Source organism: Choloepus didactylus, chromosome 4 (assembly GCF_015220235.1).
Source record: "Choloepus didactylus isolate mChoDid1 chromosome 4, mChoDid1.pri, whole genome shotgun sequence".
NCBI lineage: Eukaryota > Metazoa > Chordata > Mammalia > Pilosa > Megalonychidae > Choloepus > Choloepus didactylus.
In genome coordinates, this window is record NC_051310.1 from 95,012,725 (window position 1) to 95,028,578 (window position 15,854).

Below are 15,854 nucleotides of genomic sequence, written 5' to 3' on the forward strand. Positions count from 1 at the left end.
GGACCAAGTCCTAGAGCTCCTACTCTGCCATCTTCCCTGGAAGTTGCTGAAACTCCTTAATTTTTGACAATCAAATTCAGTTGCCCATTTGCACCTTTCCAAATTGCTTCCATAAACCCCATTCTCCATTACAACATTACCTTTGCATATTACCTTTGAAGTATTGACCATCATTACATTCATTTATAACTGGAGAAACTGAGGCGGGGGGGGGGTTAATATCTTGCCAAAGCTCCTAAGAGGTGGAACCAGGATTTGAAACCTGAGTTCCTAAGTAACCCTGGAGTCCACACACTTGACCACTCTGTATTCAACAACTTTGGTCTCTTTTGAACTCACACTTCAAATTTTTTGGCATACACAGCTCCTCCAGGGCTTAAAAATTCGTGATCCTAAGGAGATCAGGGTCTCTCTCCTACATTTGTCCTTGGTTATGTACCCTTCTCTTCTCTACCTTTTTTTTAGTTTTTAAAACATTTTTATTGTAACGCATATATATAACACTAAATTTCCCATTTTAACCACTTATATGCATACAATTCAGTGATATCAGTTCATTCATAGTATCGTGCCACCTTCATCACCATCCATTACAAAAATGTTTCCATCATCCCAAACAGAAACTCTGTACCATTAAGCAATAACTCCCCCCCCCTCCCAGCCCCTGCAAATCTGTAATCTACTTTCGATCTCTATGAATTTGCTTATTCTAGGTATTTCATGTAAGTGAAATCATACAATATTTGGTCTTTTTGTTTCTGGCTTCTTTCACGCAACATGATCCTTCAATGTTCATTCATGTGTAGCATGAATCAGAAATTCAGTCCTTTTTATGGCTGAATAATATTCCATTGTATGGATATACCACATTTAGTTTATCCATTCATCTGCTGATAGACACTTGGGTTGCTTCCACCTGCTGGCTACTGTGAAAATGCTGCTATGAAAACTGGTGTGCAAGGTTTTCCCTGTCTTACTGGGTCTCTGTCTTGTCCAGGGCTGTACCTGTTTTCAATTCTTTTGCCTATATACTTAGAAGGAGGATTGCTGGGTTATATGGTAACTCGATTCCCATTACTTTTTAAGCACCTTATTACTTTCCTCCTCATTTCTATTGCCAGCACCCAGAACCACCTAGTGTAATGGGGCACAGGGTAGAGAACACAGATTCAGGAGGCATTTATTCATTCATCCAAAACTTCCTGCACATCTACTATGTGTCAAGCCCAATACACAGTACTAGGGAGTGGAAGGATGAAGACATGATCGCTATCTTAAGGTGCCCACAGTCTTGTTCTGCACTCAAATATGGTAGCCACGTGTGGCGACTGAGCACTCGAAATGTGGCTGGTCTGAATGAGGTGTTCTGGAAAAATCAAATACACACCAGGTTGTGAAGACTTAGTACAAAAAATGTAAAATATCTCTACAATATTTTTTTTATTGACTACATAGTGAAATAATAATTTGGATATATAAGGTGAAATAAAATATATTTAAATTAATTTCACCTATTTTGTTTTAATTCTTAATGTGGCAACTAAAGCATTTAAATTACATATGTGGCTCTCATTTTTCTATTGGACAGCATTGGTCTGGTGGACGAAGGAGGCAGGGGATGGAGGTTATGACAATATACTGATACAATGTTGGATTATAATTAAAAATTTTATGTGATAAATACAGAGGGGCATGGACCAAGTATTCAGGGTACATAGAAGACAGGCAAGCCAGGCTACGTTGTAACAGGCTTGAAACGCCAAGCTAATGAGGCTGAAGTCACGAATCACTGCTACTTAGCTGGATGCCTTTTAAGGGCTTATGTCAAATATCCAACCTACGTGCAGATTTGAAGGCCAACACTGAGACGACAGAAGGTGTGTTTCAACCTGGTCATCCCACGCCACTTTTTCGTTCTCAGTGTGAGCTAAGGGATTGGTCTGAGAACCAAGGGGTAGAGCAAGAAGAAAGGACATGGACTGATGCAGCTGGCTGGGGGGAAGGAAGGGACTGGGGAAGGGAGTCGGCTGGAGCAAATAGAGATTTGTGAACAGCCTTGAGGGACCAGCTGGAGATTCGAGAAGGTGTTTGTAAAGGTGCCAGTCGCCACAGCTAGAAGACTTGCCAACATGCCAGGCCGCCTGGGAGCAGGAGCAGAGGCCGGCCGGCCGGGACCCAGAGGGTGGACACACAGGAATGGCCATGCAGTCTGGACAGTCCTGTCTGCATAAATGCATGCTCCCATCTCCTCCTCCCCACTTTTCATACTTAGAAAATTAACCTCATCAAGAGAAACAAGGGTTTGGTGTCTCTGACCATCTCAACTTCGGGCCCTGAGAGGGGCTGTGGGGACAGTGATGTGCCTAAGCAGTCTGCCTCCGTGGCCCACCTTCCCTGGAGTCCATGGGGGCACAGAGAAGCTGCCCTCAGCCTGCCTCTGCCCCCAGGCATCGAGCTCACCCCCCAGGTCAGCACATTAATGTTCATTCCTTCCAAGGGATTATCCGCTCCCATGGAGCAAGAAAATCCACTTCTCACTGAGGTTAATAAACTTACAGATCTCATTACCCAAAGAGGTCATGCAGGCAAGAATTTTAATGCATTTTTCAGAGAGGCTCTGGAAGAATTATTAACAGAACAATGACTGGCTACCCAGAGAAATGAGAGCAGAAAGGTGACCGATGGGGATGGAGTGGGCTCTCCCTCCTCCCACCCAGCGCCCCCCACCCACCCTGGGCTGCCAATTACAAAGCACCCAGTCTGACCAGGGTGGCCATTCCTGTGTGTCTACCCTCTGGGTCCGGGCCGGCCGGCCTCTGCTCCTGCTCCCAGGCGGCCTGGCATGTTGGCAAGTCGTCTAGCTGTGGTGACTGGCACCTTTACAAACACATTCTCGAATCTCCAGCTGGTCCCTCAAGGCTGTTCACAAATCTCTATTTGCTCCAGCCGACTCCCTGCCCCAGTCCCTTCCTTCCCCCCAGCCAGCTGCACCAAACCATGTCCTTTCTTCTTGCTCTATCCTTTGGTTCTCAGACCAGTCCCTTAGATCACACTGAGAAAGAAAAGCCAGCTGATCCAGTGTTCCGGTTGGCTAATGCTGCCATTACGCAAAATACCAGAAATGCACTGGCTTTTATATAGGGGATTTATTCGGTTAGGAATTTACCATTCTAAAGCCATAAAAGTGTCCAAACTAAGGCATCAACAAGAGGTTAACTTCACTGAAGAATGGCCAATGGCGTCCGGAACACCTCTGTCAGCTGGGAAGGCACGTGGCTGGCATCTGCTGGTCCTCTGCTCCCAGATTGTGTTTCAAAATGACATTCTCCAAAATGTCTCCAGGTTTTTGTCTTAGCTCCTCTCTCTCAGCTCCTGTGCGTCCTTGTTTCTTTCTCCCAGGGCATTTCTCTCTAGGCATCTGGGGGTCCTCTCTTAGCTTCTCCAGGGGCAAACTCTGGGCTTCATCTCTTAGCTTAGTATGTCCAAACATCCTTCTGTCTGCAACTCCAAGCATCTCTCAGCATCAGCCTCTGTGTCGCCTCTTAGCTCTCTTAAGTGTTCCAGTGAACTAATCAAGACCCACCATGAATGGGCGGGGTCCACACCTCCATGGAGATAATTTAATCGAGGTTTCACCCACAGTTGGGTGAGTCACATCTCCATGGAAACACTCAATCAAAAGTTTCCACCTAACAAGATTGGATTAAACAATCATGGCTCTTCTGGGGTCCATAACAGTTTCCACATATCACACCCAGCTTCTTCATTCCCATTCCCAAGGCAGCCTCAAAATGCCTCTGTACCCGCAGCCTCCTTGGTCTGAGGACCATCCTCCCAACCCCCTTCTGAAGTTTACTCCTTCTCTTAAGCTCCTGCTCTAGCTCCCACCACCTCTGTTTTACGGGCACCAACTTCAATGACTCTCATTTTTAATGTCTTCAATCTTTCCCTTTTCCTTGCCCTCTTTTCCAACGTGTTCAACTTAGTAAATAAAAATCAATCTTCCTTCTTCCCTGACTCTCTCACACTCATCTTTATTTTCAGCCAGACGTCCCTACACCCTCAACACATATTCAGTCCTTAAATCACCTGCAAATGGATTTGTACTTTCCCACAATGGATTTGTGCTCTCAAAATCCACTGGTACCTTAACACTCCCACCCCACGGCAGTATTTAACAGTGTGCATCTTCTCCGTCACTATCCTACTCCACGTTTTCTGAGGTTTCTGATCTTATTGAGCATGGTCCCGTTTGGCCTCTTCTCCTACGACGCCTCTCCCTTCTGGCCTCTGTCTCACTCCCATCACCTTTTAAGTCTCATTCACTAGCTTCTTTTCCTCCCCTTTAATTGCAGTCCTTTCCCAGCGTTCCCTCTTCATCTTTCTTCTTGACTCATGCTCTCCTTGGGTAAGCAAATCTATCCCAGAGGTGAAGGCTCCTCCAGCTCTCTCCTAATTGCTGAGCGCTAGAGCTGAATTTCTACTTACAGAGGCCACTCTATAGTGGATGGATGGTCACCAGAACCAGAAATTCATCGTGTGCACCCAAATTCTCATCTTTCCACCCTCCATCTCCCCCACAGCATCTCCTCCTATGTTCCAAATCTCAGTCAATGGCACCAACATTGGCTCTGTCACACAGTCTAGAAACATCTGAACTTCTGGCCCCTCAGCCTCTCTCTTTCTCTCATCCCAACAATGAAGACCTGTAAATCCACCTCCCACGTGACTCCCATGGGGGGGTCTGGCCTCCAGAAAATGTCTCTTAAGGACATGGATTTTCCTCTCAGACAGACTCGAGCTTAATTCTCAACTCTGCTATTCCTGGCTGTGGGGGCTTGGGCAGGTTATTTAATCACTCACATCCGGTTTTCTCAACTATGAAAGTGGGGATTGCTGTGAGAATTAAATGAGGTACTGTAAACACAGCATTCTGCACAGTGACTGCAACCCACTAAGCTCTCATTAAATGACAGCTAAATTTGGATCCTAATTTAGCAACTATACAGGGAAGACACTAAAGCATCCTCCCCTCATCCCCAGCTCGGTGCCTTACTTGTATCTTTCTATTTTACTGTATTACATACACACATTCCTGGAGGCTGCCTCAGATCCCTTATAGAACAAGGCAAGGTTTAAATCATATAAATCAATCTGTGCTAGATCTGCTTTTCCTCTCCATCCCTTCTGCTCTTAATATTTCTTGCCTCGACTGTGGCAGTAGCTAGTTCCTAGGAGGTCCCTGAATGCCACTCTCTTTACTCTTCATACTGCTATCTCTGGAATAATTATCCTAAAACAAGTATTATTCTTCTCTTCGAAAGTGAAAATGTTCCCTCACTGCCTACAGACTAAAGTCCAAACTCCTTAGCATACAGCATATTTCTGCCTCCTACCTCAAGCCATAGCTTCCTCTCCAAGTCCACCGCATGCTGCTCATTCTGATGCCTCCCTCCAGCCTCACCCACGACCGACTCCCTGCGACTCATGGCAAGAAGTCCTCACACCTTGGCACAAAGGCCTTTCCTGCATGCCTGTACCCTCCAGACCCCTTCTCTCCACTCACTGGTTGTTTGCATTCTTTCTCACCTCCAGGCCTACTGATAATAGCTAATGCACATTAAAATGTATGTTTCATTAACTCCTTACAGCAACTCTCTGACATTGGTACTGTTATCATCCCCACTTTACAGATGACAGAACTAAAAGTCAGTGACATAGTCCAGGTCACACAGCCCATTGGAGGTCAAGCCAGGACTCAGCCCAAGGTCCCTGTTCTTAAGCTCCACCCTTCACTACTTGCCATGTACAGCCCTCGCCACCTAAATCCACCCCCCAATACACACACACACACACACACACACACACACACACACACACACACAGTTTGTCTTCCTGGGAAACTTGTATTCGTCCTTTAAGACTCAGTTCAAAAGTCCTTCAGGAAGCCTTCACTAACGTCTTGCAGTTAAGCATTTTATCCTTGTTCGTATTTCAGTAACAGGGCTGATGGCACACCCGAGTTCCCCGCTTACCATCCATCTCCCTTCGGAGGGCAGGGACCCTTGTCTACCCAACTCTGTCTCCCTGGCGGATGCCCAGAGAAGGCTCCACATCCAGGTGATGGTCCCTGGTCAAAGGGATAAGAAAGGCCTAAAAGCAGGTGGGCAGACAAGGGGTGAGCAGTAAGGAATTCAGATCCACACGAGTAGGGGTGGAAGGTCGAGATGTGGGACCCAGCGCCATTCACAGGTACTGGCAGTTAGGACTTCAAAGTGTCTTTTTTGGGGACCCAATTCCACCACAACACAGACACCAGACAGATGGTTAATATTTCTTGCATGAATGAGTGAATGGATATGAAAATAATCAATTAAACAGTTCCCTGAATAGCAACACAAATCTCTAGTCTGCTGCCCATGCTGGGGAGAAACCCCTCACCTTTCGTCCACACTTGCACCCCTTGTGGAAGCAACTCTCTGGAGGACTGGTTTTCTTGTTGGCGTATGAGAATCAGCTCTTCCGATCTTCCCAGTCCTCTGACCATTTCTCCACTGCCCACAAAGGCCTTGCAACATGAGGCAAAGCTCCAGAGGGCAACCCACCTATTGTCTAGACACCTGATGACAGAGAACTAACGCTGACACTGCTCAGAAATGAGAAGGGGGTGCATGGCTGGGCAGAGCAGCTGAGGACACAGCAAGCACTCAGAGGTTTAAAGACGAGGGGACGGGAGCACTGACCCCCGAACTCCTATTCCAGGAGCCTCAGAGGTCATCTGGCCCAACTCCCATCCAAGGCAGAGATGATGATGATGATGAAGAAGAAGAAGAAGAAGAAGATAAACCTGGCCACCATTCATTGAACACTTATGTGTCAGGCAATGTGCTATCTGTTTTACACACATTTTCTCATTTAACCACCGCAGTCATTAAGCAGATGAGGAAAGTGAAGTGTAGAGAGATAAAAGGACTTGTTGACACTCCCACAGCCAGCCAGGGGGACTGGGGTCTGACCTGTATGTACCTCAGCATTCCCCCAGCCCCCAGCCTTCCTGACAGGTGGCCCTTTGGCCTTTGTTTAAACACTTCATGACAATGAACTCACCGCTGGGTTAGACAGCCAGTTCTATTTTCAGGCAGCTCTGAGGGTTAGAGAGCAACTCCTGACAACATCTGAGCTGAAATCTGCCTCGATGGCACCTCCACCGGATGTCCCCTTTCCTGCCCTTTGGAGCCTCCCAGATCAGGCTTCGTTCCTTTTCCCCAGGAGGACCTTCTCCATCACCCCCTCCCCCAGGACAACAGAAACCAGAGTACCTCTCCTTTTCTCCATTTTTCTGAACAACTCCAATTAAAGCTTTCCCAATTAAAGATCCCAAAAGGGACCCAGTGCCCAGCAGCGGGGTCTGCACTTCTCACTAATTGGGTCCCTATGGACATCCCCACCCCACAACCCACAGACGAGATTTCCCCCCAGAGCTGAAGGAAGACTAAGGCCGGGCAGCCCTCCCTGGTGATGTGGACTGAGGTGTCCCCAGGGTGGGACACAAAGAAAGAGGCCTGCCAGAGCCCCTTCCACACCTGGACCCAGCCGTGCCCGGCCTCCTCTGGCTGGGAGGAACCCGTGTGCTTCAGGGCTCCCCGGCCAACAGCTTTGGCTGGTGGCGACTCCTTATCCCAAGCTTTTCTGCACAGGGGTGGGGACACCAGGTTCCCCAATTCCCCAGAGGAATAATAAGAAGACTATCAACCGGCTAGTGAATAAAAATGTTTTTTAAAAAAATCTCTCTAGTCTTTGACAAATGTCTAAATGTGTTCCCCACAAGCATATTTTTATTCTAACAAGCTAATTTGAAATATAATTTAAATAAATTCTACCAGAACGATACCATATGACTAACAGCACCCGGTGGCAGAACTACTGGAGACTTCATCGTGCATTCAGCAGAGGCTTCCAAACTGACGCTCTTCCTACACAAAGCACACCCTGCTAGGAAACTGGATCCCGACGCTAGCACTCACCTCCAAATCTATAAATACGCCTGGGGCAGCCTGTGTGCACAATACCCAGGAAATGCAGACACACAACAAGCAGCGCTTAGAGACCGAGGTATCCAAACCAACGCATATGAGAAGCATTTCCCCTCGGGTTCCTCATGATGCTTCTTTTTGCTCAATTTATCTCATGCTGGAAAAAGACAGAGTCTAAATGCTCAAGATCTGTAAGGTCAGGACTTAATATGTCTGGGATTTCTAATACTCTGAAAAAATACTTTTTTCCTCAACTGCAAATGTGCTATTTGACTGCTGTTCGTTTTACTTTGGACATAAAGGAAGGCAGAGATGTGATCCCAGGGGAAGGCAGCTTTCTTTTCAAATGGAAAGGAGGCCCCCACCCCACCCCATGCACCAGGGCAAGTCCTCTTGCAAAGGTTTTCGATGCCTTTGCAGGCTGAGGTGAGATTTCTCCAGCTTTATTTCTTTTGTTTTTAATTTGCCTTACAACTAAAGCAGGGACTATAACGTCCTTTCTGTACCAGATGTCCCTGCCGATCCTTTTGCCAAAGGAATTCTCACTGAAGGAGTGGGATGTGATACAGACCAGAAAAAAAGGGCCTCTGAAGCAGGCGGGAGGGGGCTGCCAGGTGAGGGAATGGGGGCCTTCGGCTCACAGAGAAAACTTCTCCTCAAAGTCTCCGGAGCAGAATTACTCTGCCCTGTTATTTCCAAACAAGGAGAAACAATCTGAGCAGCTGGGTCCTGGTCCACCAACCTTCCTTAGCAACAACGATGAATCCTTGGTGTTCTTACCAAGATTCACTGAGAGCAGTGACTCACCCAAAATTACACAGTCGCTGCAAATTATACAATGATAATTGTGATCTTGGTCTCCTCTAGCATTTCTTTCCTTCAGTAATTCATGTAAAGCCAACAAATGCTTTAAGGAACTGGGAAAACTGTCGTTTTTATTTTTTTATGTTTTTTTTTTATTTTTTGAATACCCTGCCTTGTTCTAGAAAGGATTTAAGCAGGTTTACAACAATGTATAAAATTCAGCAAAATGACAAAATGAGAAACAGGCGTGGAGTGAACTGATGATGTAATATCTGTAGTTATTAATGTGGAAAGATATCCATCCAAGATACTTTACATTGAAAAAATCATGTTACGAAACAGCACATATGATTCCATCTCTTAAAAATACATTTGTTGTACGTCAACATTCATCTAGACAGACAGAGACCTGGGGAAAAAGTCGTCAGCCAGAAACCTCCGATGAATGCCAAAGGAGGATATCTCTGAGATGTGGGATGACAAGTAATTTTCACTTCCTTCTTTACGCTGTTATCTTTTTAGCATAAACATGTAATATTTTTATAATTAGAAAAAAGTAAAACAATTTTTTTTTTTTGTAAAAAAAAAGTGGTAGGGGAGAAGAGATGAAGGCAAAACAAGAACAGGGCTATAAAGTGGGAATAAAGGTAATAATATACAGGGTCTGACAAATTTGCTAAGGGTGATCACACTTGGACTCTAAGCTCCCCAAGGAGCTGTTACAGAGAAGTAGCTTAATGATTTATACAAATCTCTGAGTCCATTAGACAAAGACAAACCGGGGGTCCTCCTTCAGGGGACAGAGTGGGAGCAGCAAACAGTCCCTCGACGCCATCCCAACCACCCTGTCTTAGTTTCCTAGGGCTGTCGTAACCGAGTCCCACAAATGGGGTGGCCCCAAATGACACATTTACTGTATTTCTGAAGTCAAGGTGTCCGCAAGCGAGGACCCCCCTAGCCCCTCCCAGCTTCTGATGGTGCCTGACGTTCCTTGGTTTACGGCAGTGTCGCTCCAACCCCTGCCCCGTCCCCACCCGAGTGAACCCCCGTGTGCCTGTGGACACCGGCCACTGGGTTGAGGGCCCTCCCTAACACAGTGTGACCTCACCCTAACTCATTCCATCTGCAAAGACCCCATTTCCAAATAAGGTCACATTCTGAGGTTCTGGGTGGACATAAATTGGGGGGGGAGGGAACAGGACTCGACTCAACTCATTGCAACCCTCAAGGCGAGGAGTTTAGGGCTGTTCCCAACAGAATGACGGTATCTCCCCAAAGTATAAGACAAACGAAAAGGAATATTCACTCATTCATTCAAGACGTATTTATGTCTGCCCCAGGGCAAGGACTGTGCATTTTTCTAACTGCGATACTGAAGGAGATGGTTGATTAAATGATGAGGGGTAGCCCTAAATGCTAACACTCCCCAGCATCTCCCCATGATGAACTGGGGCTTCTTCCCTAAGTTCCCCAAAGAGATGGACCCCAACCCCAACCCCCTCTGACACCCTGTAGATTATAACATATCGTCTAACTTCACAGCATTTCACACAAAAAGCTGGTATTTGTATACCAGCTTGTCTCTCGTCCTAAAATATAAACTCCACAAGGGCAGGAAATACTTAGTAGATCTTGCCCACCTCTAGACCCCGAACAGCAGTGCCAAAGGCCTTACACATGAAGGGTGCTCAATAAAAGTGGTGGAATGAGCCCTAGACAGTAAGTTCTAAAACCTGCAACAGGGCCAAGAGAAGACAAGTTCATGCCAATATATGAGAGACTGTACCTATTTTAGTCCACACAAGCATCAAAGAAAAGCCCTGTAATTTGTAGGCACTACATAGTTTGGTGTGATTCTGGAGGAATGGAAAATTAAAGGAGAAGGAATGAACATCAAAAGAAAGTTAATCAGTATAGATTACTGAAATAAAGCCCAAGGTGCCAGATAACCAAGATTGTGGCATCTGTACATTGCAACTTAATCTTGGAAGAACAAAATAAACGAGGGTAAAATGAAGCCAATTAGAAATACAGTAGATCTTGTTTGTAAACACAGACAAAATCAGCTAAAAGTCACACAGCAGACAAACCAGGTTTTCTGTTAGCCTTTGGCAGTAGGGTAAAAAGATAATTTACGAACCCATTACTCAGATTACAGCCATCGGCCCCCAAATTAACCCAAATCCCAATAAAAGCTAAATGGCTTGCTTTAGCCTAAAAAGAAAAATGCATCTAAATGTGATTTTTTTCTTTCTTGGCCCTGGCAACCCTCAATTAAGCAAGCTATATAAAAGGTAATCCAAAAACTATCACAACTTCCAGGCCGAGATCCAAGAAACACTGCCCACCAATCAAGCAATAACACAATCAAAAATATTTATTGGGTGCCTCTTAGGTGCCAGAGGCCGTGCTAGGGGTTGGGATCCACAGGTGATAACAGTAAGGCATGGTCCCTATCCCTGTGACATGCTACTGGGGAGGACAGAACATAAATACGTACACAGGTGGGCTGTGGCGAGCAACTGTAGGGAACAAAAACTGGACTGTGTGTGGTTGGGAAGGACTCGGGCAGGTGACCTGTAGTGGAAATCTGAAGGCTGAGAAGGAGGAAGCCATGTGCAGAGCCAGAGCAGGGACATTCCAAGCAAAGAGAGGAGCAAGTTCAAAGACCCCCAGGCAGGGCCGAATGCAGCTAACGCAAGGAAAGGTAAGGAAAGGAAAGGAGACAAATGTCAGCAGAACCCAGTGAGGGACAGTGAGTGACTGGAGAAGACGGAGAGGGACGGGGGCCAGCTTTGTCGGCTGAAGAGTGTATAAGGACAGTGACATGATCTGATTAGCGTTTTTAAAAGATGGTGGTCGCTTGGGCTCCTGTGTAGAGATGGACTGGGGACATGCAAGAGTGAGGACAAGTGCGGTTCGTCCAGGAAGGAGGCGACAGTGGTCAGGCCTAGGGCAGAAGCTGTCATGATGGGGATAGGTGCCGCATCCAGATATATTCCAGAAGGACCACAGGACCGACTGACAGTCTGGATGTGGGGGGAGAGGGAGAGGAATCGAGGGTGACTCTCAGCACATGAGTGGATGGTGGGACCACTGACTGAGATGGGGACGGCTAAGGGCAGGAGAGTACTGGAAGCAATAGCCAGTGCTCCCAGTCTGAGAGATGAGAAGGAAGCCCCAAGAAAGGGCTATGTTGGAGATAAAAACTTGGTGGTCATCAGCCTATAGATGATATTTAAACCATGGGGGGTGGAGGGGAGGCCTGTGCAGGATAGCCTGACCTAGGAAGAGAGCGCTGACACAGAGAAGGAGCCAGGACCCATCTCTAAGCACCCCATCATTCAGACTCAGACCAAGGAGGGGCAGCAAAGGAACCCCAGCAAGGTAAGAGGAAAGCCAGGTGCATACGGAGTGAGGACAGTGACAGGGGAGCTGCTTCAAGGAGAAAGGAAGGGCCCTTAGAGAGGGACACTGCTGAGAAGCAGAGTAAAATGGGGGCATGGAGGTCAGTCGATGACCCTTTCAGTGGGGTGGAGGGGCCAGAAGCCAGACTATAGAGCGTGGAAGTTGAACAAATGGTGGGAGAAGAAAGGGAATGGAGGCAGAGGGTCTGGATTTATTTTTTGAGATGTTTTCAGATGAAGAGAAGCAAAGAAGTGGGATGGACACAGGAGAGGATGTAGGATCAAGAGAGAGGTAGGTCCTTTTTAAGTTGAGAGACCCTAGAGCGGCAAGCTCCAATATGGTAGTCACTAGCCACACGTGGCTTTTAAAATGTAAACTGATTAAAATTAAATACAATTAAACATTCAGTTCCTCAGCCACACTTGCCACATTTCAAGTGCTCAGCAGCCACATGGGCTGGTGACTGCCACCCTGGACCATCAGCACAGAAAGTTCTACTGAACAGTGCTGAACTAAACCGTGCTTATATACCGATGGAGAAGACCCTGGAGGGAGGAGGGAGTTACAAAGGTGAGAGGGGTGGGATGGAGGGCTCCCAGGAGGCGTGGGCCTCTGACAGGACAAGAGGGGGCCATGGGTGGAAAGGACAATGAAGGCAGGGGCAGCTGCACCCTGCTATGTTGGGAAGATGAAAGTGCTCCCTTGGTCTCCGGCTTCTACTCTTTCAAGGAAAAGGGAGGCAAAGTGTGTGTGTATGATGGGGGATGAGGTCTGAGAAGTGAGAACTCACTTGGGAAGTGAGAACACAAACTTACTGGGGAAACCACTTAATGCAGAACACTTTGCAGAAGTGGGAAATAGCAGTGAACGTCTGAATGAGGAAAAGCATCTTGGGTGGGGAGAAGTAAACTCTGATGTCTTTTTTTCTTTTCCCTTAAATCCTATGGCTGCCCGTTCTTGGTTGTTCCTCCTTCATCCTACTCAACTCTCAGAAAGGATGACATTGGTTCTATTTTCAGTTAAAATGACTCCTCCACCCTCCTCTGTCTGATCTGCTTATCCAGCTCTTAGCTCCATCTCAGTTTACAGTCATGGTTTGTACATTCACATAAATTATAGAAGAAGTGGATACATTAAAAATGACAGAGGTGGGTAGGAGTTACCAACCAGCCTTTACCTACAAGAAGTGAGTAACATACATTTATTGGATGATGTTAAGATTACAAGAAAGACATATTCCATGTTTAAACAAAATCCCCAAGATACTCCTCCCTCCTCCACAAACACAAATTATTTCCTGACATTTTCTTTAAGCTTTTATGAGTAAACGTTTTCATTGCCACAAAACTATTTGATCTCAACCACAGTCAGAGTTTCAATATTTGGTTTTGATAAGGCAAGTGTGTTGGGTTGGTTTTGGTTTTGTGTTGGCTGGGCGGGTGGGGAGAAGGGGTTGAGAGATGGAGGGTGGTTAGAATTACCAGATCCCTTTCATCTTCCATCTTGAGACCTACATTTGCCAACTCCTTCCCATACACATTTTTTTTTTTTTTAAAGTATGAAATCTGAGAACCTCAAAGATTCCCACTGCTCAAAGAGCAGCCTTTTCACAATCCACAAAGGGGTCACTGAAAATGTTACAGAAAATCTGCTTCCCAGCCAGGGTGCCTGTGATAAATTCACCCATAGTTGCTGTGTGTGTGAAATCTCCAGGAACCAGGCCAATATCCTAAGCAAATTTCCTCACCCTTCTCAGCATCCCCTAGCCTGTTGGTCGGTGACCCTTATATTTCCCTTCCTCAAAATTCCTCCCGGCTTGCCTCTGGTCCCTCCAAACACTCTGTAGCTCAAGGATAATGAGCACCAACCAGGTAAGATGACTCCAGGAACTGACCTGGAGAGAGGCACAATGAGGCCACTGGCCCATGGGGGCTGGGCTCTGTGTTCCAGTTCTCTGTCTGGCCATGGGGACAGTCTTCCCACTCCTGACCTATCCCAAGCAGGAAAGCAAGATCTCTGGACTCACCAAGTATAAGACTTTGGGTCATGCCAAAGGACTGAAGAACGCTGGGTTCAACACCAGGGCACCCAGAGCTCCTGGAATCCTGGTTCACTTACGCCCCAACCCCACCGACAGGCAGTGTCCCCCTTTTACAAACGGTGGACCGCTGTGCAACCGGGAGGAAGTCACAAACCACTTCTGGCCTCAGTCTCCTCATCTGTGAAACGGGAGTCATAACCATTCCCTGAATGCGCACGGCGCATTAGCGTGTGCTCACGTCGAGAGAGCAGATGTAAGGAGTTATTGTGCTACTAGCACGACTGCTCCCTGACTCATAGCGCCTGCTGCTGAGAGAGACGCCGAGGAGAAATCAACCCTGCTTTTAAAATTACTTTATATACTCAGAAGCATTCGTCACTTCGACAGAGTATTTCAACTTCCATCCCGAGCATCTACTCAGTTGTTTCAAAGACTGAAGCCTCACTAAGACTTCCATCATCCTCAGCCATCATCTCAAAGCAGAGTCAAAGTCCACTAGTCCTTTCGCTGGAGGTTTATTACTTGGCTTGTTCCCTTTCCAGGAAAACTTCGATTTTCATTTTGTTTGTAATAAACCCAGTCGTGGAACACGACAAACTGCTTCCCATACTCATAAACACAGGCCCTGGAGTTGATCGCGCCCGGCGGGGGGCGAGGAGACCGCGGAATGGCCGAAGCGCAGAGGCCGGCACAGGGCGCCGTCCCCGCCCGGTGTCCCGGCTCCCTCGGACGGGACGGGTCACGCGAGGCGGGAAGTCCGCGCGCAGGCCGGGGTACCCGTGCCCGGTGCCCACGCGCCCCGGCGGAGGGCGCCGGGTCGGGCAGCGCGAGGCTCTCGGGCTCCGGCCGCGCGCTTACAGCCGCTGGCGGGGCCGACCGGCCCGAGCGCCTCGGAGCCCGGGGACGCAAGCCGCGGGGCACGCGCGGCGCACTCACCCCATCTCCGGCGCTGCTCCGGCGGCCGCTCCGACGGGGCCTCTCGCTCTCGCTCTCCGCCCGCTCGGCAGCCGCTCCCCGCGCGGCACATGCGGCGGCCCGTGCGCGCCCGGCTCAGCCCCGGCGCCGCTCCATACCGCGGGGCTGCGCGGCCGCCGCTGCCGCTGTCGCTGTCGCCGCCGTTGCCGCCGCCGCCGCCAGGCGCGGGCGGGCGGGGGCTGGGCCGCCGAGGGCTGGGCGGCCGCGCTCGGGCGGCGTCCGCCCCGCCCGGCTCCTTACGTAACCTCTTGGCCCCGAGCGGCGGCGGCGAGTCGAGGGGCGGGGGCGCGGCGTAGTGTGCGGCGACCCCCTCCCTGGCAGCCCCTCCTCCTCGTTGCAGACCCGGCCGAGGCGCGTCCCCGCCGCGTGCCCACCCGGGGCTTGGTGCAGTGCCGCGGTCATCCCGCCGCCTAGACTGAAAGTCCCACTCGCAACTTGGGGGTGAGGGACTTTAGGGCCACCCTTAGTTAGCAGCTAAAGGAACCGAGTCCCAGGGAGGAGAAGAGATTTGCCCAAGGTCACACATTCCAAATAGAGCTCAGGTCTCCAGAATGCTAAATGAGCACGGCCATGCCCCTGCTGGAAGTCCTCCT

General features: G+C 48.4%; 1 protein-coding gene across 1 annotated transcript in view; it reads right to left on the reverse strand.

Moving 5' to 3' along the window:
* The window catches only part of HOMER2 (homer scaffold protein 2), a 120,288-nt gene extending 104,900 nt beyond the window's left edge, over positions 1–15,388 (reverse strand). The window contains exon 1 of the mRNA XM_037833170.1: positions 15,223–15,388. Coding sequence (XP_037689098.1) covers positions 15,223–15,227 — 5 coding nt within the window. The 5' untranslated portion in view covers positions 15,228–15,388. The remainder of the gene's footprint in view (positions 1–15,222) is intronic.
* Between the last annotated feature and the right edge of the window lie 466 nt (positions 15,389–15,854).